Here is a 27,827-nt window from a genome sequence, read left to right as displayed (position 1 = left end):
CAGACAGACCTCTTGGAGAAGTCATCCTCAAAAGTAAGGCTGCAGGGCCAGGGTCGACTTGAGGGCAATGGAATCCAGTGGAAATCAGTGGAAATCACTTCTCAAGTACACTTGATGTTTGGACACTTCTCAGCTCTTAAAGCTTCTGACGTTGATTGGATGCTGGTATGGCTTTATAAACACTTGTCTTTTTCATATTTTCTTAAGGATTCATGGCTCCTCGACCACTTTGTATATATTCTAAAATAAATATGCCATAAAATAAATAAAACAATTTTCACTTACTGCATAGTTTATTCAGATGTTGACCTTGTTTGGGCCAAACTTAGCTATTACTGAACAAAGAGTTATAAGCCATCGTTGCTTAGTGGCGTCTTCTATCATCTTCACTGAGGCTGCAATTGGCATTCTGCAGGCTCTTTCCAACAAGACCATTTCTCTGGTACACAACTGAGCAATCACCCTGACTGAGTTAAAATCCACAACCATTTGGGGAGCACTGCTCTGTGCAGGGGAAGCTCCAAACACGTAGGTGACGAAGAGGAGCAAGACCCATCCCTGACCCACAGCACCTGCCTGTAGCCCTGGATCCTGCTGGCGCAGGGCAGGGGTGTGATGAGGTGGACACCAGGTGCTCTGCAGAGCAGTGTTGGGGAAGAGAAGTTCTGCAGAGGGAGAAGGCCCCACATCCCCAGGGCAGGTGAGATGTGAGCTGGGTCTCCTGGGATGAAGGAGACTGGGCCGAAGGAGAGAGTAGGGAGGAGCACTCCAGGAAGGCAGTGAAGTTTGGTGGAGCGCTGGCTGTGGGTGGGAGGCAGGAGAGGAGGCAGGAGCGGGGCCTGAAGGGTAAGGTTACCAGGGGCTGAGAAGCCATTAGACTCTCAGCAGCAGCCCTGAGCTCCAGACTGTGCTTTGTTTTTTATCAAGCCCCCGCCCCCCCCCGCATCATGTTAATGTCAGGGAAGCTCAGGGGATCCCTATGTCAAGTGGCAATTCCTCACCCTCCCCTTCTGCTGCATGAGGTCAGATATCAGCTGCCCAATATCCAGCAGCAACTTTTAATATCATGTTTTGTTTCTGAAGGTGGCAGGGACATGTAAGCTTGGGAGTATGTGAAAAGAGCACTGAATCGAGAGTTAGAAAACAGAAACAAAGTTTTCATCAATTACGTAAAGCAGCTCTCTGCCCCTGGGGGAGACAACAAACCTAGCCACAAACAGGGCCTAGTTTTCTCTCAGGATGTCATAGTCTAAGACAAACGAATAGCCATGCAAAGGAGAGAAGTCAAGGCAGGGGATGTTGAAAGCAGAAAGGAGGGAGGAGTAACTAACTCCTGTGAAAAGGAGGCGTCATCAGATCCGATCCTACTTGGACACTGACAGCTGAGCCTTCACTGCCCCTACTGGGTCAGAAACCAAGCAACACGAATATGGTGCCCCATGGGGGGTTGTGAGCCCAGACAGATGGGTGCACCCAGTGGGCTGCACTGCGGAAGAGGAGCCCTGAGCTCAGGGTATATCCAGAGGGAAACATCACCTACTGAAGTGTCCTACTGCAAACACAGCTCTGAGATGCCCAGTTCAGGAGCAGCCAGGCCTGGCACTCTTGGATACCCAGTGTGTGAGTTTCCCATGGCCGCCATAATAAATGACTATAAACCGTGTGGCTCAAAACAGCAGATGTTTATTCTCTTACAATTCTGAGGTCCCAAAGCCTGAAACTGAGGTGTCAGCAGGGTGGTTCCCTCCACTGTCTGTGAGGGAGAATCGGCCAGGCCTCTCTCCTGGCCCCCAGGAGTTTGCTGGCAATCTTTGGCATTCCTCGGTTTGCAGACACTTCACCCGCATCTCCGCCTCCATCTCCAATGACCTTCTTCTCTCCGTCTCTGCGTCTCCCTCTCCTTTCTCTTATAAAGATATCAGTCATTGGGTTTAGGGCCCATCCTAAATCCAGGATGATTTCATCTCCAGGTGTTTTAATTACATTTGCGAAGACCCTTTTTCCAAATAAGGTTGCATTCACAGGTTCTAGAAGTTAGAACTTGGACCTATCTTTTTGGGGGCCACCATTCAACCCACTACCTCCAGGAAAGACTGTAGGAGAGCAAGAGACGGGTGGAGGATTGCCACTCCCATTGCTGAGCTTTCTTAACAAGAGAACAGTTTTCATGTCAGCCTGAAGCAGTGATCTACATGAGCAAAGACATGGGTCTGGAAAGGGGAAGAGAATGTTTGAGACAAGGTATCATATTTTACCACGAGTGAGGAAGCCTGGAGTAAATGGTGTGAGATAAATCAGCCTGCACGCTTCCTATGTGTCAGCGCTGTTCTAGGAGCTGGGACAGTAGCCACAAAGCAAACAAACACTCCTGCCCTCATGCAGCTTACATTCTTGTCAGGAGAGACAATAGGAAACAAAACAATATTAAGAGGTAAATGTTCAAATATATTAGAGGCAGAATCTGGGAGAAACGTATCTAAGGCAGAGAGAATAACCAGGGCAAATGTCTAAGTGGAAACTGTGCTTGCCATGCTGGGCCAGGAGGGAGGCTACTGGGTCTGAAGTCAGAAACCAAGAAGGCTCAGAGACTGAACCCTCCTCGCACGCTGACAAGATGGCCTGCACAGCTCCACATCACATGCACATGTATACAAAACACCAGACCAAGGCCGGCCGCAGTGACTCACACCAGTAATTCCAGCACTTCATGAGGCAGGGGCGGGTAGATCACGAGGTCAGGAGTTCGAGACCATCCTGGCCAACATGGTGAAACCCCCATCTCTACTAAAAATACAAAAATTGGCTGGGCATAGTGGTGCATGCGTTTAATCCCAGCTACTCGAGAGGCTGAGGCAGGAGAATTGCTTGAACCTGGGAGGCGGAGACAGGTTGCAGTGAGCCAAGATTACGCCACTGCACTCCAGCCTGGGCGACAGAGCAAGACTTCATCTTGGGGGAAAAACAAACAAACAAACAAAAAACAGACCTCTGAATCGGAGAAATGGACAATTTGTTACTCACAGTGAACACAGCAGCCAGAACAGTATCTTCAGTCACTTTCCCATGCCCCTATTCCCAAGAAGAGGGGATGTGGACCATGCCACCTGGGCAGGCAGTAGGTTTGCATCCCAGGAGAAGGACCTGAAACTGGAAGACTTGAAGATTTTATCAGGGCTGTGGAGGACCTGCCTTTCCTCTCCTCCAGAGATAAATGACTCATTATCCAGCAACACACAGGTCAGCACCGACCTCACCAGCAGCAGGCTCACAGGAGAGGCAGGGGCATTGGGAGAGTGGGAGGCAGCACAGGGCCAGCTCTTTCACGAAAACAGAGAAACGGGGCAGTTCTAGAGTGGGAAGTAGGGGCACAGAGAACAGGAAAGAAAGGCAGCCAGCGAAGGTATCACACCACCTCCCACTGTGGGCACCCAAACCCAAGCCTCCTGGAAAAGTCTGGGAACTGTTAAAAATCCACATCTCAGCATCACCCGGCCAAGGGGTGGGGTGGGGGTATGAACACATCCCCCATCATTCCCTGATTAAAGGCTGCAGGAGTGGAATTCATGCCAAGGCACTTGAGATCGACCAAAGATGCAGCCAGGCAGAGGCAGGGGAAGGCCAGCCCTCACCCAGAGAAGGGCAGGACAGGGGTGTACGTGGGACCCAGGGCACTGTGGCGGTACAGACAGGGACCTGGGCAGGCACAGTGTCAGTCAGAGGTCCAGAGACCTGAAGGTGAGAGGGGCGGGACCCTTGAGGTTCCAGGAAAGAGCATCTTTTATTTTTCCATTTTGCAGTGACTTGGAGATTTGTCCACACCAGTGCACAGAGGCGGGTTTTTTTTTTTTTTTTTTTTTTTAACAGCTGCTTAATGTTTTATCCTAGCAGGAACCCTACTGTGGGCCATTTAAAGTGTTTCAAATCTTACAGGGCTGAGCCTGGTGGCTCACACCTATAATCTCAGCACTTTGGGAGGCTAAGGCAGGAGGATTGCTTTAGCTCAGGAGTTCGAGACTAGCCTGGGCAACATGGCAAACTCATCTCTAAAAAAAAAAAAAAAAAAAAAAAAAAAAAAAAAAAAAAATTAGACCTGTAGTCCCAGCTACTCGGGAGGCTGTGTGAACAGCAAGGGGTCAGTCTGGTTGGGGGTCTGTTTGGCTGGGGTCTAGATAGGGCCTGAATTGCTGGAGGTCCATCTGTCTGAATAGCTGGAGATATGTACTCATTTGGGGGACTTCTCTGTCAATCTGGAGGATCACATCTGACCAACCAACTGGGGTTCACCCATCAAGATGAGAGTCTGGCCGGCTGGCTGGGATGTCAGGATTCCATGTGGCTGATGTCTGTCTGACAGTCCATCTGGTTGGTTAGGAGTCTGTCTGGCCAGAAGGTCTTTTCAGCCAGCCAGCCCACCTGGGGGATGGGGGTAGGGCTGAGAAGTCTGTGTGTCTGTTCAGCTGAGGATCTGTTTACATCTGTCTAACTTAGGGGTCCACCTGGCTGTCCAGCTGGCAGAGATGTCTGTCTTTCGGGGGCTCTGTTTGGTGGTCTCTCCGGCTGGGGGTCCCTTTGTCCACCTGCGGACTGTATCTCTGAAGGTTTGGCTGTCTGTCCAGGTTGGTGATCCATCCGTCTGTCTGCCTATCTGGAGGTCTTTTTATCGGTCTGCCTGGATGGCGAGGGGTCCATCCATTTCTCTGTGTGGTCCCCTGAGTGTTCAAGTGAGGCAGGCTCAGGTGCTGAGGATGGACCAGTGCGTTATGTGGTGAGGACAGCAGTCTCTGGAAGCTCATCTGTCCATTCTTCCCTTGGTAACTCAGGGGCCAGGCCCCTTCCCGATCTTCTTTCTTGAATCTGCTCCGTGTAGCCTCACCAGCCATTATACCAAACCTACCTCCTCCAGCCTCAAGACTTGAATTCTACAGTCACTGGGGCAAAGCCCCTACATTTCCCACCCTGAGGAACTTTTATTTTGATTCAGGCGCACTGTTTCCATTCTGCACACGGCGCTCAGCAGCGCCGGGACATCAGCAGTCCGAGCTCACACGAGGCAACAGGCAGGAGCTGGCGCAGACTCACACCCGGGTCCACTCAGCAGGGGGGTCCCGCGGCCCCTTCGGCCTCCCAATGCGCAGGTTGAAACCTGGGAGAGGAAGGGTACCGTGGGTCTCAGGAAGAAGCTGCGGTGTGCAGAGGCTGGCAAACACGAAGAAGGCCATCCCCCTGCCTCCAGGACATCCACAGGACTGAGCTCCATGCCCCATCCCTCAACCCCAGACTCCTGGGGTTCACTCAAAGCCGCAAAATCCCAGCAACCCAGGCTTTCCTTGACTTACCTAGCCCACCAGTCTGAGCTCCACCCGCCACGTCCTCGTAGGCTCCAGATGCTGCAGGACTTTGGTCAGCAGGAACTGAGGGCAGGAGACCCCCCGCCACAAGTCAGCTCCGGAAGCCCCAGGGAGTCCCAAGACCTCACCCCTGGCGGGGATGCTTCCCCCGAGGCCCGAAGAGGAGGGCCGAGGGCGCCTGGCGGGAGAAGGCGCACACCCCGAACGTGGCCTCGAGCCTTTGGGCGCGGCCGAGACAAGCAAGCTAGTGTCGCCCGGAACTCTGCCCCGGGACCGGGACCGCGACCGCCAGGGGGCGCTTCCGGGGCGTGGCCAGGGACGCCGCGACCTCAGCGTCGGGGCGTGGCCAGGTTAGCATGGGGGCTGGGGGTGTTCCCGGCCCCCGGGGCCTTGCGGACCACAGCAGGATGGTTCCCTGAGAAGGAGCAAGCCTCGACTCACCGCGGCCAGGCACCGTGCCCCGCACGTCTTCCGCGTGCGCCCCGGGCCGCTGGGCGCGCGGCGTCACCTGGCTGTAGAGCGGCACCTCCTCCGCGCTGCGCGCCACCGTCCCGGTCTCCGTCCCCGGCCCGGCGCCCGCTGGAGCCCCGCGCTTCTGCACCACCGCGTAGGTGTCAGCCATGGCGTGGCCCGGGGACCCGTGCACCGAGATACTGCAGGCAGGGAGGGCCGGGAGGAAGTGAAACGGCGGTGCTGGGCAGGGCGGGAGTGGGAAGGCTGCTCAGTGCGCAAACCACGGGCTTCCTTCCCGTCGAGGCGGTGCGCTAGACGGGAGGGAGGGCTCCCTGGGTGCGGGCCTCGCTTCTGTGTCCCTAGCGCCCTGCACGTTAGGTGGATGAAGGAGGAACGGGGTCGGCCTGAAAGGTAATTGGAGCAGAGTGTTGGTTTGAGGGGTGGCATTTCTGTGTCAGTGTCTACTGAATACAAGAATGCGGAAGTGGCATAGAGGACAGGAAAGGATGGCCGCGAGGACAAGAGCCTTAAGTCTCCGTGCGAAGGCGGCCCAATCCCATGCCCGCAGCACTCAACGTGCAGCCTGACAAGAGGGCAGCGTCTAGAATTATTTGCTGAATTGTTTTTTGTTGCTTTTTGAGACAGGATCCAGCTCCGTCGCCCAGGCTGGACTGCTGTGGTGCAATCTCCGTTTACTGCAACCTCCACCTTCTGGGACTCTCCTGCCTCAGCCTCCGAAGTAGCTGGGATTATAGGCTCCCGCCAGCACGCCTGGCTAATTTTTGTGTTTCTAGTAGAGACAGGGTTTCACCATGTTAACCAGGCTGGTCTCCAACTGGCCTCAAGTGATCCACCCTCCTTGGCCTCCGTGAGTGCTGGGATTACAGGCGTGAGCTACCTGAATTAAGGTTTCACTGGAGGATCCAGGAAAGGCCTAACTCAGAAGACAGAGCAAGCCTTAGAGGCAGAGGCAAGGGGACCACTGTGATGAATGAATCATCTTGGAGTGGGTTCCCAGGGCTCAATTTAAAGAAAGGGCCAGAGAGCACTTGGCGAAGTGAACAAGGAACGGACTGGTGTTCCAAGGATGAGGAAGGGGTTAGCCTGAGAAATTGGGTAGGGAAGAATGTGGGAATGGAGCCGGGTACCTGAGGACCCCTCCTGGTGGGCGGGGTATGGCGAGAAGTGCCTGGGGAGTCCGGAGGAAGAGGGCATCGTCGTAGAGTGGGGCACAATTCTGAGGAAAAACAGGAGGGGAGGCTCCTGAGGGAGGAAGCTGGCCAGGCCTCTCACGGGGCTCTGGGAGAAAGCTTGAGACGGGAGAGCCTGATAAGGATGCCCGGAGGAGGGCACAGGTGGATGTCATAGGCAGTGCCTGCTCCCAGGAGTCCCGGGGGCTGGACCCTGCTTGGGGTCCTGGTCTCTGAGGGTGCTGATGGTGGACAGGAGAGTGGGAAAGGGGCCTCTGTACCTCTTTGATGTTCTGGTAGTGGAGGCTGGCATTCTGGATCATGGAGCAGAACATCTGGGCCACCGTGTGGTACAGGAACCTGTACTGCTCCTGTTGGGGTGAGGGACCATCAGGAAGGGAAGGCAGGGAATGACAGCAGCGGGCCACTGTCCCTGAAGATTAGGAGACCCAGCGTTCACCTCTGTCTGCACGGCCGCAGGCCGCTGCTTCCTCATCTCAAGGACCACATCAAAGAGGCTGAAGTCAGGTGGGATCATCTGGGGCAGACAGACAAGGCACTTGAGCAGGACACGAGGTCATGGGCAGCACACTGCACACACAGGATGCCTGCATCGTACCTGGGTCAGGAGCAGCTGCCTCACGTAATCCACGGTGCACAGGACACCTGTTCGCCCACAGCCCGCACTGACAAGAGAATCAGAGCATGCCTGGTCAGGTCCTGACCACAACCCCTTTTAGACAGGGCATTTGGGGATGGGGATGAGGGTCCTAATGGATCCCTTGCGGAGCCTCTTGATTCCCAGAATCTCCAGATTATATCTGAGCAAGGAAAACCTTTTTAATCACTTACATTTTGTTGAGCAGCAGCTGTGTGCTTATTCCCCAGCTGAGTCTATGCTGAGTAAGTGCTCACAATTACAGTCCATGGAGGCGAGCAAGGTTTCTCAAAATAGGCACTCAGACGACAAGACTAGCCCCATGCCCTGCACTCCCCTCCCTGCCCTGTCCCCTCTGCCTCACCAGACCCTCCTGAAGCCCATTTCCAGAACCTGCAGTGGACACAGAGGGGTTCAGGGCCAGATCCCTGGAGGCAACGGGCTTCCTCCACCATGGCAAGCATGTGGTCAGGACTGCTGGGGACCCCACGGTCTGGCCAGGACATATACTGTAGCTGGGACACAGAACGGGACTCCTGAAACACAGAAAAAGATGAGCAAAAGACTTAGAAAAAAAAAAAAAAAAGCATTAATTGGGTACCTACTATACACCAGGCCCACTTCTAGGCATCTTCCATTTATATCTACCAGAGAATAACTGAGGAGGTGGGTACTAGTATGATGCCAATTTTTACAGGGGAGGAAATCTCTCCCCTTTCAGGAGCCCCTTTGCCTCCTCCTTCCTTGTCACAGTACCTTCTGGAATGTGACCTTGAGGGTCCTCAGCATGATGTCCTCATTCAGCCACTTCTCCTTTATCTGAGTAAGGGGGGTGGGGCAAGTAAGAAGAGGGAGGAGAAGAAAGATCACAGGTACCAAAAGACATTTATAGAAAGCAAAGCATTCCTGATTAAAAAATCAAATACAGAAAACATTTTAAAAATTCACATAGCCCGGCCGGGGGCGGTGGCTCACACCTGTAATCCCAACACTTTGGGAGGCCAAGGCGGGCGGATCACGAGGTCAGGAGATCGAGACCATCCTGGCTAACACGGTGAAACCCCGTCTCTACTAAAAATACAAACAAACTAGCCGGGCGAGGTGGCGGCGCCTGTAGTCCCAGCTACTCGGGAGGCTGAGACAGGAGAATGGTGTGAACCTGGGAGGCGGCAGAGCTTGCAGTGAGCAGAGATTGCGCCACTGCAATCCAACCTGGGTAACAGAGCAAGAATCCGTTTCAAAAAAAAAAAAATCATATAGCCCAAACTTCCCCAAAGCTTTCATTAAGGAAACATTTGACACAGGAGAAAAAGAGGAACTACTATAAAAACACAAGCCCTTTTGCAGTGAAAAGAGATTATTTTCTAAACTGAAACTTTTATTGTATTTATTAAGTACTAACGGTTATGTATGACTTGAGAGTTCCCCCAAGCTCTTTTGAAATGGTAAGAGAAGACTTCCAAGAACCTTACCAGACACATTTACATGACAGAGATAACTGTGATTGTAGCCAAAATAAAAAAGCAAAGGCTATCCCTATATTAAGTGCTAACTATCTGCAGGCTAACACCAGAGGGTTTCCTGCAGTGTGAGTGGACTGTGGGTTAAATCATTCATCCTTTTAGGCCCAACCCAAAGCCTTTCCACCCTGGGAATCTTCCTTGAAACCTCCCACAGCTCACCAGAGTGATGCAGAAAATCCCAGTCTGCACTGGCTCCTGCTCCTGGGCCCAGTACCGCTCACACCTTTTCTGCAAAGGTAAGGGACAAAAGGCAGGGAGTGGGAAGAGGGAGTCAGCTTTAGAGCTAGCTCAATCCTGCCACAAGACACCCCAAGTGCTCGTGGTTTAAGCACAGGCAGCTATACTTACAACCTATAACAGAGGCCAGCCAACAGAGCCATCAGATTAAACACATGCAGACTCAATGGAGGTGCGCTGCTGACCATGCAGGGGAAATACAGTCCAGGATACCCTCCCGCTGTAAGCAACTAGAAACTGGACAAAATACATGAGCCGCTATTTTCAGACACTGGTTGCCAGGCGTTGCAGTACTGTGGTCACTGAACAGACCACCCTGGCTTATTGCATGGAAGTGTCACCAGGCTGTAAGACATGCGTCTAATGATCCCACAGAGCTGAGCCAGAGACCATGGCTCAAGGAGGCCAAGGCAGCTAGAATTTGCAGGGCTGAGTCCTGCAAGGAACAGAGCTATGCAAATAAAAGAAAAACTTGCATAGAAGTCCCCTCCTTGATTCTTTGGTTGAATAATCTGAATATATACAGCATGAAACCCTATGAGGCCAGGCAAGAATAACTTCCCATGAAAGAATAGTAGGGATCTGTATGATGAACATTTCCTTGCGCTCACTATGAGACAGAATTCACATTCCTTCTAGCTAGAGTGTAGAGGCATTATCAACTATAAGGGGCATTTAGTAGGGAACCCAGAATGCCCACACATTAGAAGTATGGCTAAATTAATTCTAGAACAGAGGCTACTTGATCAGCATCCAAAAGTTCCTAAAAAGGCAAAACACTCTAAAGAAAACAATCCAACACTTACCTGTGCAAAATTCAAAATATCAAGCATCCAATAAAATTGTACTGGATATACAAAGAAGCAGGAAATTGTGACCCATAACCAGGAGAAAAATCAGTCAGTAGGAAAGGGTCCAGAAATGACAGTTCAGGAAAGAAGTGAAAACTCTTAAAAGAGCTAGTACAAATATACTCAAAGATGAAAAGGAAAACATGAACATGCTGCAGAGTGGAATGAAAGATAGAAAAAATACCTGAATGGAATTTATAAAGAAGAAGAATAAGATGTATGAAATGAAAAATCCACTAATAGCAGAGTAGACACTAGAAGAAAAGATCAATAGACATAAAAACATAGCCATATAAATAATTCAAAATGAAATGAAAAAAATGAAGAGAATCAGTTCTCTGTAGAAATATACCAGACAGTCTATTGTATGTGCACATGGAGTCCAGAAGGAAAGGAGAAAGGGGGGATAACAGAAATTTATGTGAAGAAATAATAGGTGAAAATTTTCCCAAATTCGATGAAACTATGAATCCACAAATTCAAGAAAGTCCATGAATCAGAGGGAGAATAAACCTAAAGAAAGTCACACCAAGGCAGATCATGATCAAATTACTGAAAAAGAAGATTTTTTTTTTTTTTGAGACACTTGCTCTGTCACCCAGGCTTGGAGTGCAGTGGCGCAATCTTGGCTCACTGCAACCTCCATCTCCTGGGTTCAAGCGATTCTCCTGCCTCAGGCTCCCCAGTTGCTGGGATTACAGACACACACCACCACACCCAACTTTTTAAAAATATTTTTAGTAGAGACGGGATTTCATCAGGTTGACCAGGCTGGTCTCAGCTCCTGACGTCAAGTGATCCACCCGCCTTGGCCTCCCAAAGTGCTGGGATTACAGTCATGAGCCACTGCACCCGGCCCCAGAAGAGAAAATCATAAAAGCATTATGCACATAAAGGCACATCACATACTGAGGAACAAAGTTCAGAATTATAGCAACATTTTGTCAGAAACTGCAAGTCAATGGTATAATATCCAAAAAATGCTGAAAACCTTTTCAGACAAAAGCTGAGGGAATTCATCACAAACAAATTTGCACTCTGAGAAATATTAGCGTAAGCTCTTCAGATACTTATAGACAGTGGCTGCTGCCTGTAATCCCAGCTATTTGAGAGGCTAAGGCAGGAGGATTGCTTATGGGCACTTCAACACCAGCCTGAGCAACACAGCCTGTATCTTAAAAAAAAAAAAAAAAATTAAATTAGCTAGGTGTGTTGGCAACATAACTAGCCTGTATCTAAAACAAAAATTTTTTTTTTAATTAGCTGAGTGTGGTGGCACACCTGTACTCCCAACTACTTGGCAGGCTGAAGTGGGAAGATGGCTTAAGCCCAGGAGTTTGAGGCTGCAGTGAGTAGTGACTGCATGCTGCATTCCAGCCTGTGTGAGAGTGAGACCCTAACTCTTAAATAAATAGAATAAGTAAGCTCTGCATACAAAAGGAACATGATACAAATGGAAATACAGATCCACACAAAGTAGCAGAGTAGGGAGAAAAATTAGGGACTAAATGTAAAAGATATTTCTGTCATTTTAAACATCTTTGAAAAAATAACCTAGTGAATTTTATCAAAGAGGAATTTATACCAGCCCTTCACAAACTCTTGCAAAAAAACTGAGAGGAACCATTTCCCAACATATTGTGTGAGGCAAGTATTATGCTACCACCAAAACCAAAGACATCACAAGAAAAGAAAACTACTAACCAATATCTCACAAACACAGAAACAAAAATTCTCAACGAAATACTAGCAAAGTGTTAAACACCATGACTAAATGGGGTTAATCCCAGGAATGTAAGATTGGTTCAACGTATGAAAGTCAATGTCATACACCATATTAGTAGAATACAAAGCAAATGATCATCTGAATGGATGTGAAGAACAAAATTTGACAAAACCCAACGGTCTTTTATAATGAAGTTCATTAGAAATTCAGTGCTCAGGATTTTTATTGGGGCACCTTCTGCACAGCATGTAGGCACACTCTGCCTAGGCTGTACCAAAATGTCAGACTACCAGCAGGAGAACAGGTGTTCTGCATAAAGCATATTGTTTGTATTAACAGTTTAGGCATAGTGAGCACAGTTATCAGAAAGCTAGGTTTCTAGAGGCCACCCAAGAGTGTACAGGAAGGCCTTTCAAAGCATAAACAGTTATGCTTGCTATGTTTAACTCTTCTGCATGGCAAGGGACCTACCCAAAATAGCCAAAACAATCTTGAAAAAAGAACAAATTTGGAAGACTCATACTTCCTGATTTCAGAACTTCTACAAAGGTATAATAATCAAAGCTATGTTATACTGGCACAAAGATAAACACATCAATCAACTTAATAAAATTGAGAGTTTAGAAATAAACCCTTATATTTATGGCCAATTAATTTTCAACACAGGGGCCAAGACCATTCAATGGGCAAAGCATATAGTCTTTTCAACAAATGGTTCTGGAATAACTGGATAGTCACATGCAAAAGAGTGAATGTGGACCCCTATCTCACATCACATAGAAAAGTTCACCCAAAGTAAATCTGACACCTAAATGTAAGCAAGAAAACTACAACACACTTAGAAGGAAAAACAGGAGTAAGTCTTTATGACCTCTGATTAGGCGATGGCTTCTTAGATACACCAAAAGCACAGCAACACAATAGATTGGAATTAAAATTTCACAAAATGTTTGTGCCTCAAAACACACCATCAAGAAAGTGAAATGACAACCCACAGAATGGGAAAGACATTTTAAATCATGTACTGATAAGGGACTTATACCCAGAATAACTCTTACAACTTAATAATAAAAGACAACCTCAAATAACCCAATTTTAAAATGAATAAATGACCTGAATAGACATCTGTCCAGAGAAGATATACAGATGGACGAATAAGTACATGAAGACCAAAACCACCATGAGGTACCACTTCCCACTCATTAGGGTGACATATATGTCATTGTCATATGCCACACAATGTTTTGGTTAACAACAGATCACATATACGATGGTGGTGCCATAGATTATAATGGAGTATATGTAGAAACCTGACACATGGCACTTGATATTGGCATTGCATATTAAGTTGGGGAAATGACTGATAGTAATGGTGCTGGGACATTTGGTTTTCCATATGAAAAAATATATATAAATAAAAATGTATATACCATCTATGTTTGTGTAAGTATACTCTGTGATGTTCCCAAAGAGAAGATAGTCTAACAATGCAGACCATATCCCTGTCATTAAACTACACATGTCCCTCCCTCTCTCTCTCTCTCTGTTGATGGGAACGTGAAATGGTACAGCCACTGTGGAAAACAAAATGTTAAACATAGAGTTATCACATGATCCAGCAATTCCACTCTTGGTGTATACCCAAGGAACTGAAAACAGGGATTCAAACAGATACTTGTATACCAATTTTTTTTTTTTTTCTGAGATGGAGTCTCGCTTTGTCTCCCAGGCAGGAGTGCAGTGGTGCGATCTCAGCTCACTGCAAGCTCCACCTCATGGGTTCATGCCATTCTCCTGCCTCAGCCTCCCGAGTAGCTGGAACTACAGGTGCCTGCCACCACACCCGGCTAAGTTTTTGTATTTTTAGTAGAGATGGGGTTTCACCATGTTAGCCAGGCTGGTCTCCACCTCCTGACCTCGTTATCCACCTGCCTCGGCCTCCCAAAGTGCTGGGATTACAGGCGTAAGCCACCGTGCCCGGCCTGTATACCAATGTTTGTAGCAGCATTATTTACAATAGCCAAAAGGTACAAACAACCCAGATGTCCAACAGGTGAATGGATAAACAAAATGTGATATATACGTACAATGAAATATTATTTGGCCTTGAAAACTGTGAAATTCTGATACACACTGCAACATGGATGAACCTTGAAAAAAGGGCAAGTATTGTATATTAGTATATTCCTGATTCCACTTGCACAAGGTACCCAGAATGGGCAAATTCATAGGGACAGAAAGGAGAATAGAGGCTACCTGGAAATGGGGAAATGGGGAGTTATTGTTTAATGAGTACAGAATTTCTGTTTGGGGTGATGAACATGTTCTGAAAATAGACAGTAGGAATGGTTACATCCATTGTGAATGTACCTAATTCAATTGAATTGTACACTTGAAATTGTTTAAATGGCAAAATTATTTTTAACATTGCTCACTGAGCACCTATAAAATGGCAAATTTTATGTTATGTATATTTTACCACATCATTTAAAGAAAGACACAATGGCATAACGCTTCACATCCCCTAGGATGGCTGTAAAAACAGAAAGACAGTAACAAGCATCGGGGAGAAGAAATGGGGGCCCTCAAACATTGCCGTGGAAATGTCAAATGATGCTGCCACTGTGGAAAACAGTTTGGCAGTTCCTCAAAATGTTAAAAATACAGTTTCCATATGACCCAGCAATTCCCAGCAATACCCAAGAGACATGAAAACACACATCTACACAGAGACTTGTATATCAGTGTTGATAGCAGCACTGTTCATAATAGCCAAAAAGTAGAAAGAACCCAAATTCTATCAACTGATAAGTAAAATGTAATGGATCCATTCATTGGAATAGTCTTCAGCAAAACAAACAAACAAACAAACAGAAATGCTAGGCAAAAAAAGGCTATATATTATATGATTGCATTTATATGAAATATCCAAAGTAAGCCAATCTATAAAGACAAAAATAGATTAGGGATTGTCTAGGGCTGTAATGGTTGGTGGGAAATGGGGAGTGACTGCTAATAGATATAGGATTTTTCTTTTTTCTTATTTATTTATCTATTGTTTTTTTTTTTTCTTTAGAAACAAGAGTCTTGGCCGGGCGCGGTGGCTCAAGCCTGTAATCCCAGCACTTTGGGAGGCCGAGAGGGGCGGATCACAAGGTCAGGAGATCGAGACCATCCTGGTTAACACGGTGAAACCCCGTCTCTACTAAAAAAATACAAAAAACTAGCCGGGCGAGGTGGCGGGTGCCTGTAGTCCCAGCTACTGGGAAGGCTGAGGCAGGAGAATGGCGTAAACCCAGGAGGCGGAGCTTGCAGTGAGCTGAGATCTGGCCACTGCACTCCAGCCTGGGCTACAGAGCGAGACTCCGTCTCAAAAAAAAAAAAGAAAAAAAAAAAGAAACAAGAGTCTTGCTCTGTCGCCAGGCTGCAGTGCAGTAGGGCGATCTTGGCTCACTGTGACCTCCAACTCCCTGGTTGAAGCTATTCTCCTGCCTCAGCCTCCTGAGTCGCTGGGATTACAGGCACCTGCCACCACGCCCAGCTAATCTTTGCATTTTTAGTAGAGACAGGGTTTCACTATGTTGGCCAGGATGGTCTTGATCTCCTGACCTTGTGATCCACCGGCCTCAGCCTCCCAAAGTGCTGGGATTACAGGCGTGAGCCACCATGCCTGGCCTGGATTTTTTCATGGAATGATGAAAATGTTCAAAAACTTACTGTGGTAATAGTTGCATAACTCAGGAATATAGAAAAATGATGGAACTGTACACTTTAAATGACTGAATTGTATATCAATCAATAAAGATGTTTAAAAAGGATATTCTAAAGCAAACACAATAGCAGTGTACTTTGGAGTATATTTTATATATAGAACTAAAATATATAGTAACAATAGCACGAAGTATGGAAAAGGGGCAATTGAAATATACTACAGTAAAGTTCTGACATTTTACATGAAATGTATAATATTATCTGACTATAGACTATAAGTTAAAGATATATATTGTAAACCCTAAAGCCACCACTAAATATTTAAAATACAGATGTATAGCTAATAAGGGAATAATTACTATGCAATAGATTAATAAAAAATTCTCACTCTGAAAGACAGAATAAAAGAACAAACAGAGCAAATAGAAAACAAATAGCCAGAAAGGTAGGTCTAAACCCAACATTATTGATAATTACATTAAAGGCTAAATATTCCAATTAAAGGCAGAGACTGTCAGATTAGATTTAAAAGTAAGTCCTGGCTAGATGCAGTGGCTCATGCCTGTAATCTTAGCACTTTGGGAAGCTGAAGTGGAAGGACAGCTTGAGGCCAGGAGTTCGAGACCAGCCTGAATTATACAGTGAGACTTAATCTCTATAAGAAATAAAAAACAATTAATCAGGCATGGTGGTGTATGCCTGTAGTCCCAACTCCTTAGGGAGGCTGAGCTAGGAAGATCACTTGAGCCCAGGAGTTCAAGGTTACAGTGAACTATGATTGCACCACACCATTCCCCTCTTTAAAAAAAAAAAAAAAAAAAAAAAGTCCCTACGATACACCACCTACAAGAAACACACTAAAAATTAAAGATGAACATAGATATAAAGTAAAAGAATGGGAAAAGACATATGCAAACTCTAAAGAAATTTAAGGCAGGGAGTGGTGGCTCATGCCTGTAATCTCAGGACTTTGCGAGGCTGAGGCAGGTGGATCACCTGAGGTCAGGTGTTTGAGACCAGCCTGGCCAACGTGGTGAAACCCCATCTCTACTAAAAATACAAAAATTAGCTGGGCGTGGTGGCAGGCACCTGCAATCCCAGCTACTTGGGAGGGTGAGACAGGAGAATCGCTTGAACCTGGGAGGCAGAGGTTGCAGTGAGCCAAGATCACGCCATTGCACTCTAGCCTGGGCAACAAGTGGTTAACTACATCTCCAGAAAAAAAAAAAAAAAAAGAAAGAAAAGAAAGAAATTTAAATGGTTATATTAATATCAAAGTACACTTCAGAAAAAAATATTAACAGAAATAAAGAGAGTCATTACATATTAGAAAAGGGATCCAATCATTAGGAAGACATAATCCTAAATGTGTATGTACTCAGTCATAAAGTTTCAAAACATGAAAAGTAAAACTGAAAGAATATTACAGTAGATTTCAACATTCCTCTTTCAGGAAATAATAGGACAAGCAGACCAAAAAAATTGTCAGAAATAAGACTTGAATAGTGCTGTTGAGAAACTTGACCTAATTGATATGTATTCAACAGTTGGTAATTTCAACACTCTTCTCTAAGCAATCTATACATTCAGAGAAAATAAATCAGTAAAGATATAAAATACACAGTAAAGATATAAAAGTGTCTTTCAAAAAAGTCTGTCAATTGACCTAATTGGTATTTGCGGGACACTCCAGCCAACCACAGCAGAATACATGTTGTTTTCAAGTACACTTGAAATTAAAGTAGAAAATGAATTAGTTGGGCATGGTAGCATGTGCCTGTATTCCTAGCTACTCAGGAGTCTGGGGCAGGAGAACTGCTTGAACTTGGCAGGCAGAGGTTGCAGTGAGCTAAGACTGCACCACTGCACTCCAGTCTGGGCAACAGAGCAAGACTCTGTCTCCAAAAAAAAAAAAAAAAAAAAAAAAAAAAAAGTGGAAAATGAAAAAAGCAATAGAGAAAATGAATACAAATGAATACAACCAAAGCAGTTTCTTTGAAAAAATAATTAAAAAATCTCTAGTCCAAAGATTGGCTGACACTTTTATAAAGGGTCAGATAAATACTTTAGAATTTACAGGCCATATAATTTATTCACCTTGCAACTACTCAACTCTGCCAATGTAGCATAAAAGCAGGCATAGACAATACGTAAATAAATGAGTGTGGCTGTGTTCTAATACATTGTTTACAAAAAAAAGGTAGGAGCATGAAAAAAGAGATAGCAAGATAGATGAAACAGAAATACAGAGAGAGAGAACACAAATTACCAAAATCAGGAATGAGAAAGAGACATCACTACAGATCATACAGGCTCCATCATCAGCTAGTTACCCCAGGGAACCCTCACCCCATCCATGGAGCAGGCAAGAATGTAGAAACCACATGAAGCTATGTGCCTTCAGCCTTCATTGTTGACATGCATTTATTTATTTAGTAACAAATTTATGTTAACAGGCAAAACAAAAATCCCTGGACTTAATGGATCTTACCTTCTAAATCAGGGAGTTTAAGAATAAACAATGTTCATAATACATTTGTAGATTATCCAGTGTGTTAGGAGTTTGCAAGAGCTGTGAAGAAAAAAGGAAAAGTAGGACAAAGGAGGGAGAGTGGAAGTTCTGAGAGTTTAAAATGGTGTGAAGAGCCACCCAGGAAGGTCTCATTGAGGAGTTAACATTTGAGCAAAGACCTGAAGGAGGTGATAGAGCAAGCCATGGGGAAGGATGTCCTAGGCTGAAGGAATAGCCAAGGCACAGGCCCTGAGGCACAGCCATCCCTGGAACATGTGGGGAACAGCAGAGACCAGAGTTGTTAGAGTGGAGTGAACAAGGGGGAGAGAGGTGGAAAGAGAGGTCAGAGCCTTCAGGGGAAGAAGTCAGAATAGGGCCTTATGGTCTAAGGTGTGAAATGGCTGGGAAGCCCAGCAGGAGAGGGGTTGCCAACACTGGGGGATGAATAACAGATGAACAGAAACTTAGAGGAACAATGGGGCTTCCCACAGAGCCACAGTAAGGTCACTCCAAGAGCTGGACCCTCGTGTCCTGGGGTCAAGGAGAAGCCAGCAAGATCCCTCCTCCCTCCTCCTTGCATGAGGACATGAAACCTGGGGGCAGAGGACACCTACCCGCCCGTTCTCTATCTCTCGGCAGGCCATCAGGATCACCTAGACAAGGTGGGTCAGGGGAGAGGAAGGTGATTTGGGGGAGGGGGCCAGGGAAACGCCGAGGGGTTACTTAGATGTTGACCCCACCATTGTGCCCTGGCCCCAAGTGCTGACCTTGACCCCAAACTCCCAGACCAGTCTCCAGAAGTCTAGCAGGGTGTGAGGCAAGGGTCCTTGAGTGGCAATGTAGGCCAGGCTTCCATCCACGCCCTGGTGAAGGCCGAATTCACTACTGAGATTCTGCTGCCCACCCCCAGCCACTCCCAGTCCATCTCCTTCCGCGACCCCAACCCTCACCCGGATGAAGTTGCCATTAATGTAGTCGCTGTGTCCCTCTTCCTGGAGCAGGGAGAGGATTACTCGCGTCTGATCATCTGTCAGCAGATAAGGTGAGAAACGTGGAGTTTGGGGAGGATAGGGTGACTGAGGGTCTGACAGCCCCCTGGCTGAAAGCTAGCAGGGGACCACACACCTGCAGAGATCCCACCAAGGTGCCCTGGTGGGCTGCTGAGCAGTGCAGAGGGTGAGGCTCTGGGAGGAGAGCGCAGTGGGTGACTCCAGTGTACACTGATGCCTGGACAGTGGCGGTGCGTGCGCGGCTGCACCAGCTCCCTACCGAAGCCCCGACTTACATGGCAGCACGTCTTTGTAGCGGATCTTCCTCACATTCTCTGGCCGACTGCCGGCCTTGGTGGAGCACATGCCATCAGCCTTCCAGGCGGCCGAGCGGGCCTGGATGTCCTGGTAGAGCATCATGAGTGGGCCGGGGAGGGGAGGAGACAGGAGAGGAGCCAGGTCAGAGTCCCGGGCCACCTAGGCACGCTCAGGATACAAAGCCAGTGGCCTGGGGAGGTGAGTGCAGACCCCGATGGCACCGGGCCTGCCTAATAATAATGATACAGAAATAGCGACCAGAGCACCTTCTCTGTGCCAGTCTCTGTGCTAAGGGCTTGTAATAATCACAGGTTCCTACGACATGGGTACTATTATTGAGACCCCCATTGTGCAGGCCGGGAAGTTTATGCACCACGTGGTTCAGCGACTTGTGGAAGTTCCCAACCAGGAAGTCACATGGTGAGGGTTGAACTCAGACCTCTCGGCACCCACCCCCTGCACACTCAATCTGTAACACTGTCCTGTAAGCAATAACTGCGATGAAATATATTAAGGGTTATATAACTAAACATAAGAGAACGTACAATGCATAGGCATTATAATGGATGACATATTATGTACAAGATACCATAGGCACTGTGTTACTGGGAGATTATAATAATAATTAGTGAATCGTGTATTACCATCATCATCAGGTATTCATAATCTCAATGATAATAAGTAACACCCATGCCACTTAGAATAGTGGCTGTGTGCCAGCCACTATTCTAAGTGCTTTACTTGGTCCATTGGGTCATCGAAGCCCTCATGATGCCCTTGTGTAGTGGGAGCACCTAGAACAGCCCAGTGATTCCTGCACATGCGGGAGGCAGGCTTGGGGAGCAGGGGTGCCCTCACCACCCAGCCTTCGGCATGTGAGGCCCTGGGCGCTGTGCACGGTTCAGAACCCACCCAGTCGCCTGATGTCATATATCACATGGGTATTATGTTCATGTTTGTTACACACATTCTTATATTGTGTAATTATGTATTTTACATTTATTATGCATTTCTTAGTTTCTTATATACAATGTTTCTACATGTGTGTAAATTACTTAGATTGATAATTATCTGTTACATATTGTATATTTACTTACGAAGTTATCAAGTAACTTTGGTCATTTTACAATTATAATTTTTGTTATATTCATTGGTTGTATTGTTTTATGCAGTTATACAATGTTTATTGTATAAACGGTCATTTATACTATTTTTATGTATTTGTCATTTATTGCTAAACTTGATATGCATCACCATATATCAGTTTACACATTTGTGAGGTATGTTTCTATGTCTGGTATGTAAGCTATTACACTTTAAACAGGTCATTGACTGTAGTGTGCAGTGCCTAGCATGCTGTGTGAGCCTTCCTAACGCTGGGCTTGCACTACCCGTATTGTAACGTTTAGACTTTTTGTTTGGTTTGGTTTGGTTTGAGATGGGGTCTCCCTCTGTCGCCCAGGCTGGAGTGCCGTGGCACCATCTCAGCTGTGCAGGGGGCACCATCTCAGCTCACTGCAACTTCTGCCTCCCAGGTTCAAGCGAGTCCCCTGTCTCTGCCCCCTAGTAGCTGGGATTACAGGCGCGTGCCCACGCAAAGTTGATTTTTGTATTTTTAGTAGAGAAGGAGTTTCGCTGTGTTGCCCAGGCTGGTCTTGAACTCCTGAGCTCAAGCGATCCTCCCACCTCGGCCTCCCAAAGTGCTGGGATTACAGGCGTGAGCCACTGCACCTGGCCCACGTTTAGAATCTTTACAGGCAGTGACGAATGCCCCTGCGAAGTGCGCGCCCACTATGTGCTAAGCGCTTTTCACCCGCACCATTTAATCCTTTGGTCATTCATGTCCCCATTTCACCAAGGGAGAAGCCGAGGTCAGAGGGGCCAGGTAGACCGCCGGGACCACACGGGGATTCGGGCCCCGCGTTCACACCCTCACCACGCCACGGCCTCCGCGTTCCTCTTGCCCTGCTGCAGCCCCTTCCTTGCTGTGGTCACAGGGGACAGTCAGGTCGCCAGGAGCGGCGGGGCCGGGGCTGTCCAGCCTAGCAGGGCCCCCCCTCCCCTGCGGCGCCCGCCCCCCCGCAGCCGGGTTGTTCTGGTAGCGCGACGCGGACCCCGGTGTGCACGGTCCGTCCAGGCCTGGCCGCGCTCCGGGGCCGGTGGGCAGAGGGTGAAGACGGAGGCAGCAAGAGCGACAGAGAAGTGCTGGGGAGAGACACACGGAGAGATGCCCCGAGGCGGGGAGACACCCGGGACACCGAGATAGAAAGGCAGAGCCCGCCGGGGGCGAAGGACCGAAGTCCGCGGGGCCAGGGCCGGGGCGCGCCACTCACTCTGAACTCGCCGGCGAGGACGGGCCCCTCCCGGCCCCGCGCTTCCAGCCGCTCCAGGAAGCTCCGCGCGGCGTCCAGACTGCGGCTCATGGCGCCGCGGGCCAGCGAGGTCCAGCGAGGTCCAGCCCGGCCGCCGCGCTCCGCGCTGCGAGTGTGGACCCCGCGGGAGGCGGAGGCCGGAGAGGGAGCCCCCGCCCGGGCCTGGGCAGCCAATGGAAGCGCAGAGCGGCGGGCAGGGCGCCCCAGCCACGGTGTTCAGAGCCCCACCCCGGGCGCTCGGCCTTCACGCCCATCCGCAGAAAGTGTGCGGAGCTGGAGGGGAGCCGCCCGGCCAGCTTCCAGGATCACCGAGGGGAGGCTGGAGAGAACGGACTGGCACCTGGGTCTCTTCAAGGACAGGCCTAGGTTAGTCCCCTTCTCGCCCAGTGGGAAGAATTAAGAGGGGGTGTCAGTGGAAGGGGCGTCAGCAGACACTGGCTGGAGGTCGTTGAGGGGTTGAAAGGTAGCATTGGGGCCTGGATGTGTGCCTGAGTCTTTGAAGGGTCAACAGGGGCAGGATGTCAGGTGGTGAATTGAATTCACTAGGAGCCATCGGAGTATTGAAGGCACACTTTCCTAAAGGCCCTGGTAGGAAGTGGTTTTGGCTTTGCTATCTCTGCCCCAGCTGCTTAACTCAGCTGTGGCAGCGTGAAAGCAGACAATCTACAGTGTGGCTGTGTCCCAGTGAAACTATTTATGAACAAAGAAATTAGAATTTCGTGTAATTTTCATGTGTCATGAATTATTCTAGTGTGTGTGTGTGGCCTACAAGCTGTGGTTTGCTGACCTTGGCTTAAGTGATGGAGGGATCAAAGTGCGTCTGTGGGGTCAGCAGCTAGGGCTGTTTGATTTATTGTGAGGTCTGCAGGGGTCGCTGTGAAATCCATGGTCATCATTTATCAGTTTGGTCTTGGAGCATTCTGAGGGAGGTCGGAGGTCAATAGTAATCATTTAGGATGGTGGTGATAGGGAATTCACTGGAAGTCAGTTGGGGTCCCTTGGATGTTCATGGGAGGGTGTCAGTGGATATTAATGACAGTCATTGGGAGGCCAGTGGCTACTTGGGACAAGAAGTGAAAGTAATCGTGGGACCACTGGGATTTAAAGTGTTAGTAACTGAAGGGTCAGAAGAGTCTGGAAAGTCATTGAGAGCTCTGCTCAGTGCACGATAGTGACTCTCAGTGTAATCACTGAGGGTTTGTGGATGGCCATGGAGAGCCAGGGAGGTAGAATACAGACGCATCAGTGAGCTTTCAGAAAATAAGTTCATTTGCTGGGAAAGTTATGGAGGCTAAGCCCCTGAGCACACATGGTTATTAAGGGCAGTCATTATGGGCTAGAGGATCTCTGTCCAGCAGCAGGGATCCTGTTGAGGGTCTGTCCTCACAGGCTGAGGTCTGTCTGACTGGTGGAGGGCATGTTGTCCAGCTGAAGGTCTGGTTGACTAGGTGGGTGGTGTGTTCTCTCCTCTGGGGTAACGTCTCTGTCCATTTCGGGGAGGGAGCCTGTCCTTGAGAGATTCTGACCTTTGCCTGGCTAGGGGGCTCAGGTGTCTCTCTGGCCATAGGTCTATTTGGATATCTGGCTGAGGGTCTTCCCATCTGTCAGTAATCCGTCTGTTTGTCCCGCTGGGTGTTTCCCTGGGATCCTGTCCATCTGGAAGTCTGTCCAGCCAGGGTGTGTGTGTGTGTGTGTGTGTGTGTGTGTGTGTGTTTGGTGGTTTGTCTATTAGAGGATCTGAGTGACTAGCCAGATGCTGCCTCGTGGCTTGTGAACATTAAGTGGCTCAGGTTGTGGTCTGCCATTTCTACTTCCAGCTGCTTTGAGTGTCTTCCTGCCCTGGTGTTCACCCTCACTCCAAGCCCCCTTGTTGTTAAACCCACCTGTCCTCCTGGCACCTGACCATCCCTCATGTCTCTCCAAACATCCAAACTCTTAGTTTGCCCTCTGTTCAGCTCAGGCTGGGTGTGGGGGATAGGAAGACCCCACATCTTCCAGAGGCCCTGGCCCACCCCAGCTTTTCTCTCGTGGAGGACTGACGGCCGTGTTCTTGCGATGAGACTCACTGCTGCTGGTGGCCCTCCTGTTCACACTGCCGGCGGCAGTCTCTCACAACGGGAGCAGCTGGCACTGCTGCAGAGACCCCAAGCATGCCAAAGCCCACGTGCTATGTGCCAGTCTGTCACCTGCCCACCAGTCAGTGTGGCCAGATGGGTCGCTCAACAGAGCCGAGAGAAAGATGCACAGGGACAGGTGCACAAGGCTGTGAGTTCAGCCTGCTCTGAGGCTGCAAAGGGGAAAAGAGAAACTACAGTGGAGACTGCTGGCAGACATCCCTTCCTCCGGGACGTTTACGGGGAGCTCCTTGGAGACTGCTGGCAGACATCCGTTCCTCCTGGACATTTACGGGGGGCTCCTTGGAGACTGCTGGCATCTCCAGGGTACAGTTCTTCCCCAGCTTCCTTTTTTGCTTAGTTTAAAAAAGGCAGAAGACTGGAACCAAAATGTTTGAGTCAGAATTCTGGCACCATGACTTTCTCAGTATGACCTTGGGCAAGTCATTTAATTTCTGTGTCTCAGTTTCCTCTTCTGTAGGACTGTGTCTCTTCTTGTTGCTTTATTGTGAGAATTTAAGGAAATCATTGTATATAAAGCATTTAGATAGAACAGCACTTGGCTTGCAGTATACACTTGGTGCTATTAATATTATTATTACACTGCTAGTTTCCTTTTCTGAGACTGCCACACCCACCTCCTTTTTGTTTTTGTTAAAACAAAAGCAGAAGGGGGGGGGTAGAAATTTGAAAACATTTTCCCATTGTTTCATTCTGTTAAAAACCTCCAAGCTGGTCGAGCTGTCCTGTTGGTCCATCCACAAGTCTGGCATTTAGCAAACAGGAAAAAGGCACCCCTCTTCAGTGCCAGAGGAAGCCATGGCCGTGCCCCCTGCTGTCTGATGCCTGAGAGCTGTAAGTCCCCTGGGAGAGCCTTTGTTCCTGTCTCCATTAACTCCCCTCAGGTGTGCCAGGCTTCAGTGTTCCGAATCAAAGATTCCTCCTGGTCCCTCCCTGGGAAAGGGTCAGCAGCTCAGTGCAGGGGAAACAGGCCAAAGAGAAAGCCACCCTTCCCCTTCTCAGCGCTAGACCAAACCCCAGAAGCCCCAGCTCTTTGTGGAGGCTGATTGCTGCCCTCAGGAGCTGTCCTGCAATTCTGCTTCAGAAAGGAGGGGAAACCACTGGGAATAGAGGGGAAAGCCCTCTTCCCCATCTTTAAAATGCTCATAACAACTTTCCCCCACTTCTCCAGGGCAGAGCCTGGGCATCTGCATTGCCCAGAGCAGGCCCCTGATGTGCCCCTGGAGGAAATAAACTCAGGCAGACAAGTGCTCTAACAGCAACTCTGGTAGCCCTGTGGGACTTCCACGACTGACAGGCCGGGTCAGGCTGCTGCCTCCTCGGCCTGCAGGTTCTATACCTAATGCTAGCCCAGTCTCAGCACACTTCCTCTGTATGCGGTGCTTTATTTAGAAAAGACCAAATGGCCACGATATTGTCAGCAAATGCCTGCCAGGGTCCTGCACAGATAAGGGCCATCTGCGGGCCCTGATTGCACAGCCCATGGATCACAGCTGAGTGTAGTTCCCAGGACAGCCAAAGGGATGCATGGATCCGTGTGTGTGGCTGTCTGCCCATCAATTGTAACCCCAGAGAGACATGAGTGTGCATCCATGATTGGGTGAGTGTAAACACCTCTGGAAGGATTCCTCACTGCTGCTGCTGACCAGGGTGTTCTGAAGTCCTAGGCAATGCAGGGTGGCAAGGAGAAAGGAGGGAGGGGCCCATCAGAAATGCTAATTGGCATATAGCATAATCAGCTACAAAATTTTAGAAACTCTTATGAAAAACTGTAAGGACTTACAAGAAAATTTAATAAGGTAGCTAGTTAAAATACACTAAGTAGGCCAGGCATGGTGGCTCACGCCTGTAATCCTAGCACTTTGGGAAGCCGAGGCAGGTGGATCACGAGGTCAGGAGGTCAAGACCATCCTGGCTAACACAGTGAAACCTCATCTCTACTAAAAATACAAAAAAATTAGCCGGGCGTGGTGGCGGCGCCTGTAGTCCCAGCTACTCAGGAGGCTGAGGCAGGAGAATTGCTTGAACCCCAGAAGCAGAGCTTGCAGTGAGCCACTGCACTCCACTGCAGTGGAGGCCACTGCACTCCAGCCTGGGTGACAGAACGAGACTATCTCAAAAAAAGAAAAAAATATATCCTAAGTACTTCCACACACCATTTTAATGAATTTGAAACTATAATGCAAAAAGCTCCCATATTAATTTCTTGAGAACTAGGCACCAAGTTTGAACCCCTAATCAATTAATGGAGTTAAGCAATAATGCTGCCTACTGACATCAGAAAAACAACTCCCAGGCAGGCACTGCGACTCCTGAAAGAACATAACACCCCCATCAAGTATTCCTGCTAAAAAAAATTTGAACGTATGTCGGATTGAGCCTCTAGATCTCAATACTAATTCAGAGGAAACACAACGGCACACAAAATGTTAAATGACGCTACGGTGTTGAGATCAGCAACATCCAGACCGTGAAAGGTCTATTAAGACAAACCAGTTTCCTAATTGAGTAAACTGCAAAGAAACAGACAATCTTATAGAGACTCAGGACTTAACACACAAATGCTCATAGCAGCACTGTTCACAGTGGCCCAAATGTGGGAAACAACCTAAATTTCATCAACTGATGGATCAAATGTGGCATATAATAATGCCCCACGTATAGGGACATACATGGAATATTATTTGGCAATGAAAAGAAATGAAGTGCTGACATGAGTTACTGTGAATAAGCTTAGAAAACATTATTCTAAGGGGAAGAAGCCAGTCAGAAAAGACATTATTCCATTTACATGAAATGTTCAGAAATGGCAAATCTATAGAGACCAAAAGTATTTATTTAAAAAAAGAAATCCTGTTCTAAGGCCAGGTGCAGTGGCTTACACCTGTAATCCCAGCAGTTTGGGAGGCTGAGGCAGGCAGATCATGAGATCAAGAGATTGAGACCATCCTGGCTAACACAGTGAAACCCCATCTCTACTAAAAATACAAAAAATTACCCTGGCACAGTGGCAGGCACCTGTAGTCCCAGCTACTCGGGAGGCTGAGACAGAAGAAAGGCGTGAACCCGGGAGGCAGAGCTATCAGTGAGTGGAGATTGCTCCACTGAACTTCAGTCTGGGTGACAGATCGAGAATCTGTATCAAAAAAAAAAAAAAAAAAAAAAAGAAATTCTTGTTGTAATGTCTCAGCAGAATCTGGCCAAAAGTAGATTAGTGGTTGCCAGAGGGGCTGGGGACCTGGTGGGAGGGAGGGGACTGGAGTGACAGCTAATGGGTATGGGGTTTCTCTCCGGGGCGGGGCAGGGGGGTAGAAAAAATGTTCTAAAATTAGATTGTGGTGATGGTTACACAGCCCTGTGAACACAATTTTTAAAAACTCATTGATGCACAGGGACGGGCGCACAAGGCTGAGAGTTCAGCCTGCGCTGTGAATTGTGTAATATGTTGACTATCTCAATAAAGCTGTTTTTAAAAACAGACTTGAGACTTGTCCATCATTTGCAATGAATGGACCTGATGTCAATCTTAGTTGAAACTAACACACTCTCATCAAGGCAAGCTGAACATTAACTGGATATCTGGTGATATGAAGGAATAATCATTGATAATTTTAAATGTAATTTTTTTGGTTGTTATTGAGTCCTTACCTTTTAGCGATATACATGGAAATGCATATGGATGAAATGCTGTGATGTCTGAGATCTACTTCAAAATAAACTGGTGGACTGGATACAGGGAGTGGGTGGGCTATGAAGACTGGCTCACATCAAAACCAGCTCAGCAACTCACTATACCATCTTCTC

At 48.0% G+C, this 27,827-nt stretch overlaps 1 protein-coding gene across 5 annotated transcripts; it reads right to left on the bottom strand.

The window, feature by feature from the left end:
• Nucleotides 1-2,993: 2,993 nt before the first annotated feature.
• Nucleotides 2,994-22,086, bottom strand: LOC104678509 (tyrosine-protein phosphatase non-receptor type 18-like). 5 transcript variants are annotated; one of them, XM_030932095.1, is made up of 16 exons: nucleotides 21,850-22,080; nucleotides 19,495-19,603; nucleotides 19,160-19,236; nucleotides 18,977-19,072; nucleotides 18,824-18,862; nucleotides 9,332-9,400; nucleotides 8,406-8,468; nucleotides 8,043-8,185; nucleotides 7,611-7,677; nucleotides 7,452-7,529; nucleotides 7,273-7,362; nucleotides 6,950-7,038; nucleotides 6,510-6,512; nucleotides 5,790-6,001; nucleotides 5,337-5,411; nucleotides 3,760-5,143 (listed from the first exon to the last, which is right to left on the bottom strand). In XM_030932095.1, the coding sequence occupies exons 1-16, from the start codon at nucleotides 21,937-21,939 to the stop codon at nucleotides 5,076-5,078; spliced, it is 1,368 nt and encodes a 455-aa protein (XP_030787955.1). In that variant the 5' UTR covers nucleotides 21,940-22,080; the 3' UTR covers nucleotides 3,760-5,075. The 5 variants fall into 5 exon arrangements, 2 of the variants coding, with proteins under 2 accessions (XP_030787955.1, XP_030787957.1); XR_004057919.1 differs by lacking the exon at nucleotides 6,510-6,512 and having other exon boundaries at nucleotides 2,994-5,143; nucleotides 5,337-6,205; nucleotides 21,850-22,083; XR_004057917.1 differs by lacking the exon at nucleotides 6,510-6,512 and having other exon boundaries at nucleotides 2,994-5,143; nucleotides 5,337-6,205; nucleotides 6,950-7,362; nucleotides 21,850-22,086.
• Between the last annotated feature and the right edge of the window lie 5,741 nt (nucleotides 22,087-27,827).

This window comes from Rhinopithecus roxellana, chromosome 6 (assembly GCF_007565055.1).
Source record: "Rhinopithecus roxellana isolate Shanxi Qingling chromosome 6, ASM756505v1, whole genome shotgun sequence".
Classification (NCBI taxonomy): domain Eukaryota; kingdom Metazoa; phylum Chordata; class Mammalia; order Primates; family Cercopithecidae; genus Rhinopithecus; species Rhinopithecus roxellana.
The sequence above is the reverse complement of the archived record's forward strand: the minus strand, read 5'-3'. Positions and strand labels throughout refer to the sequence as shown.

Excerpts from the sequence above, each read along its gene's own strand:
- LOC104678509 (XM_030932095.1), bottom strand. The coding sequence starts at position 21,939 with ATGAGCCGCAGTCTGGACGCCGCGCGGAGCTTCCTGGAGCGGCTGGAA. Across the intron at positions 19,237-19,494 it reads CTACAAAGACGTGCTGCCAT|ATGATCAGACGCGAGTAATC; the intron begins GTAAGTCGGGGC and ends ATCTGCTGACAG. Across the intron at positions 7,363-7,451 it reads CTGCGGCCGTGCAGACAGAG|GAGCAGTACAGGTTCCTGTA; the intron begins GTGAACGCTGGG and ends TCACCCCAACAG.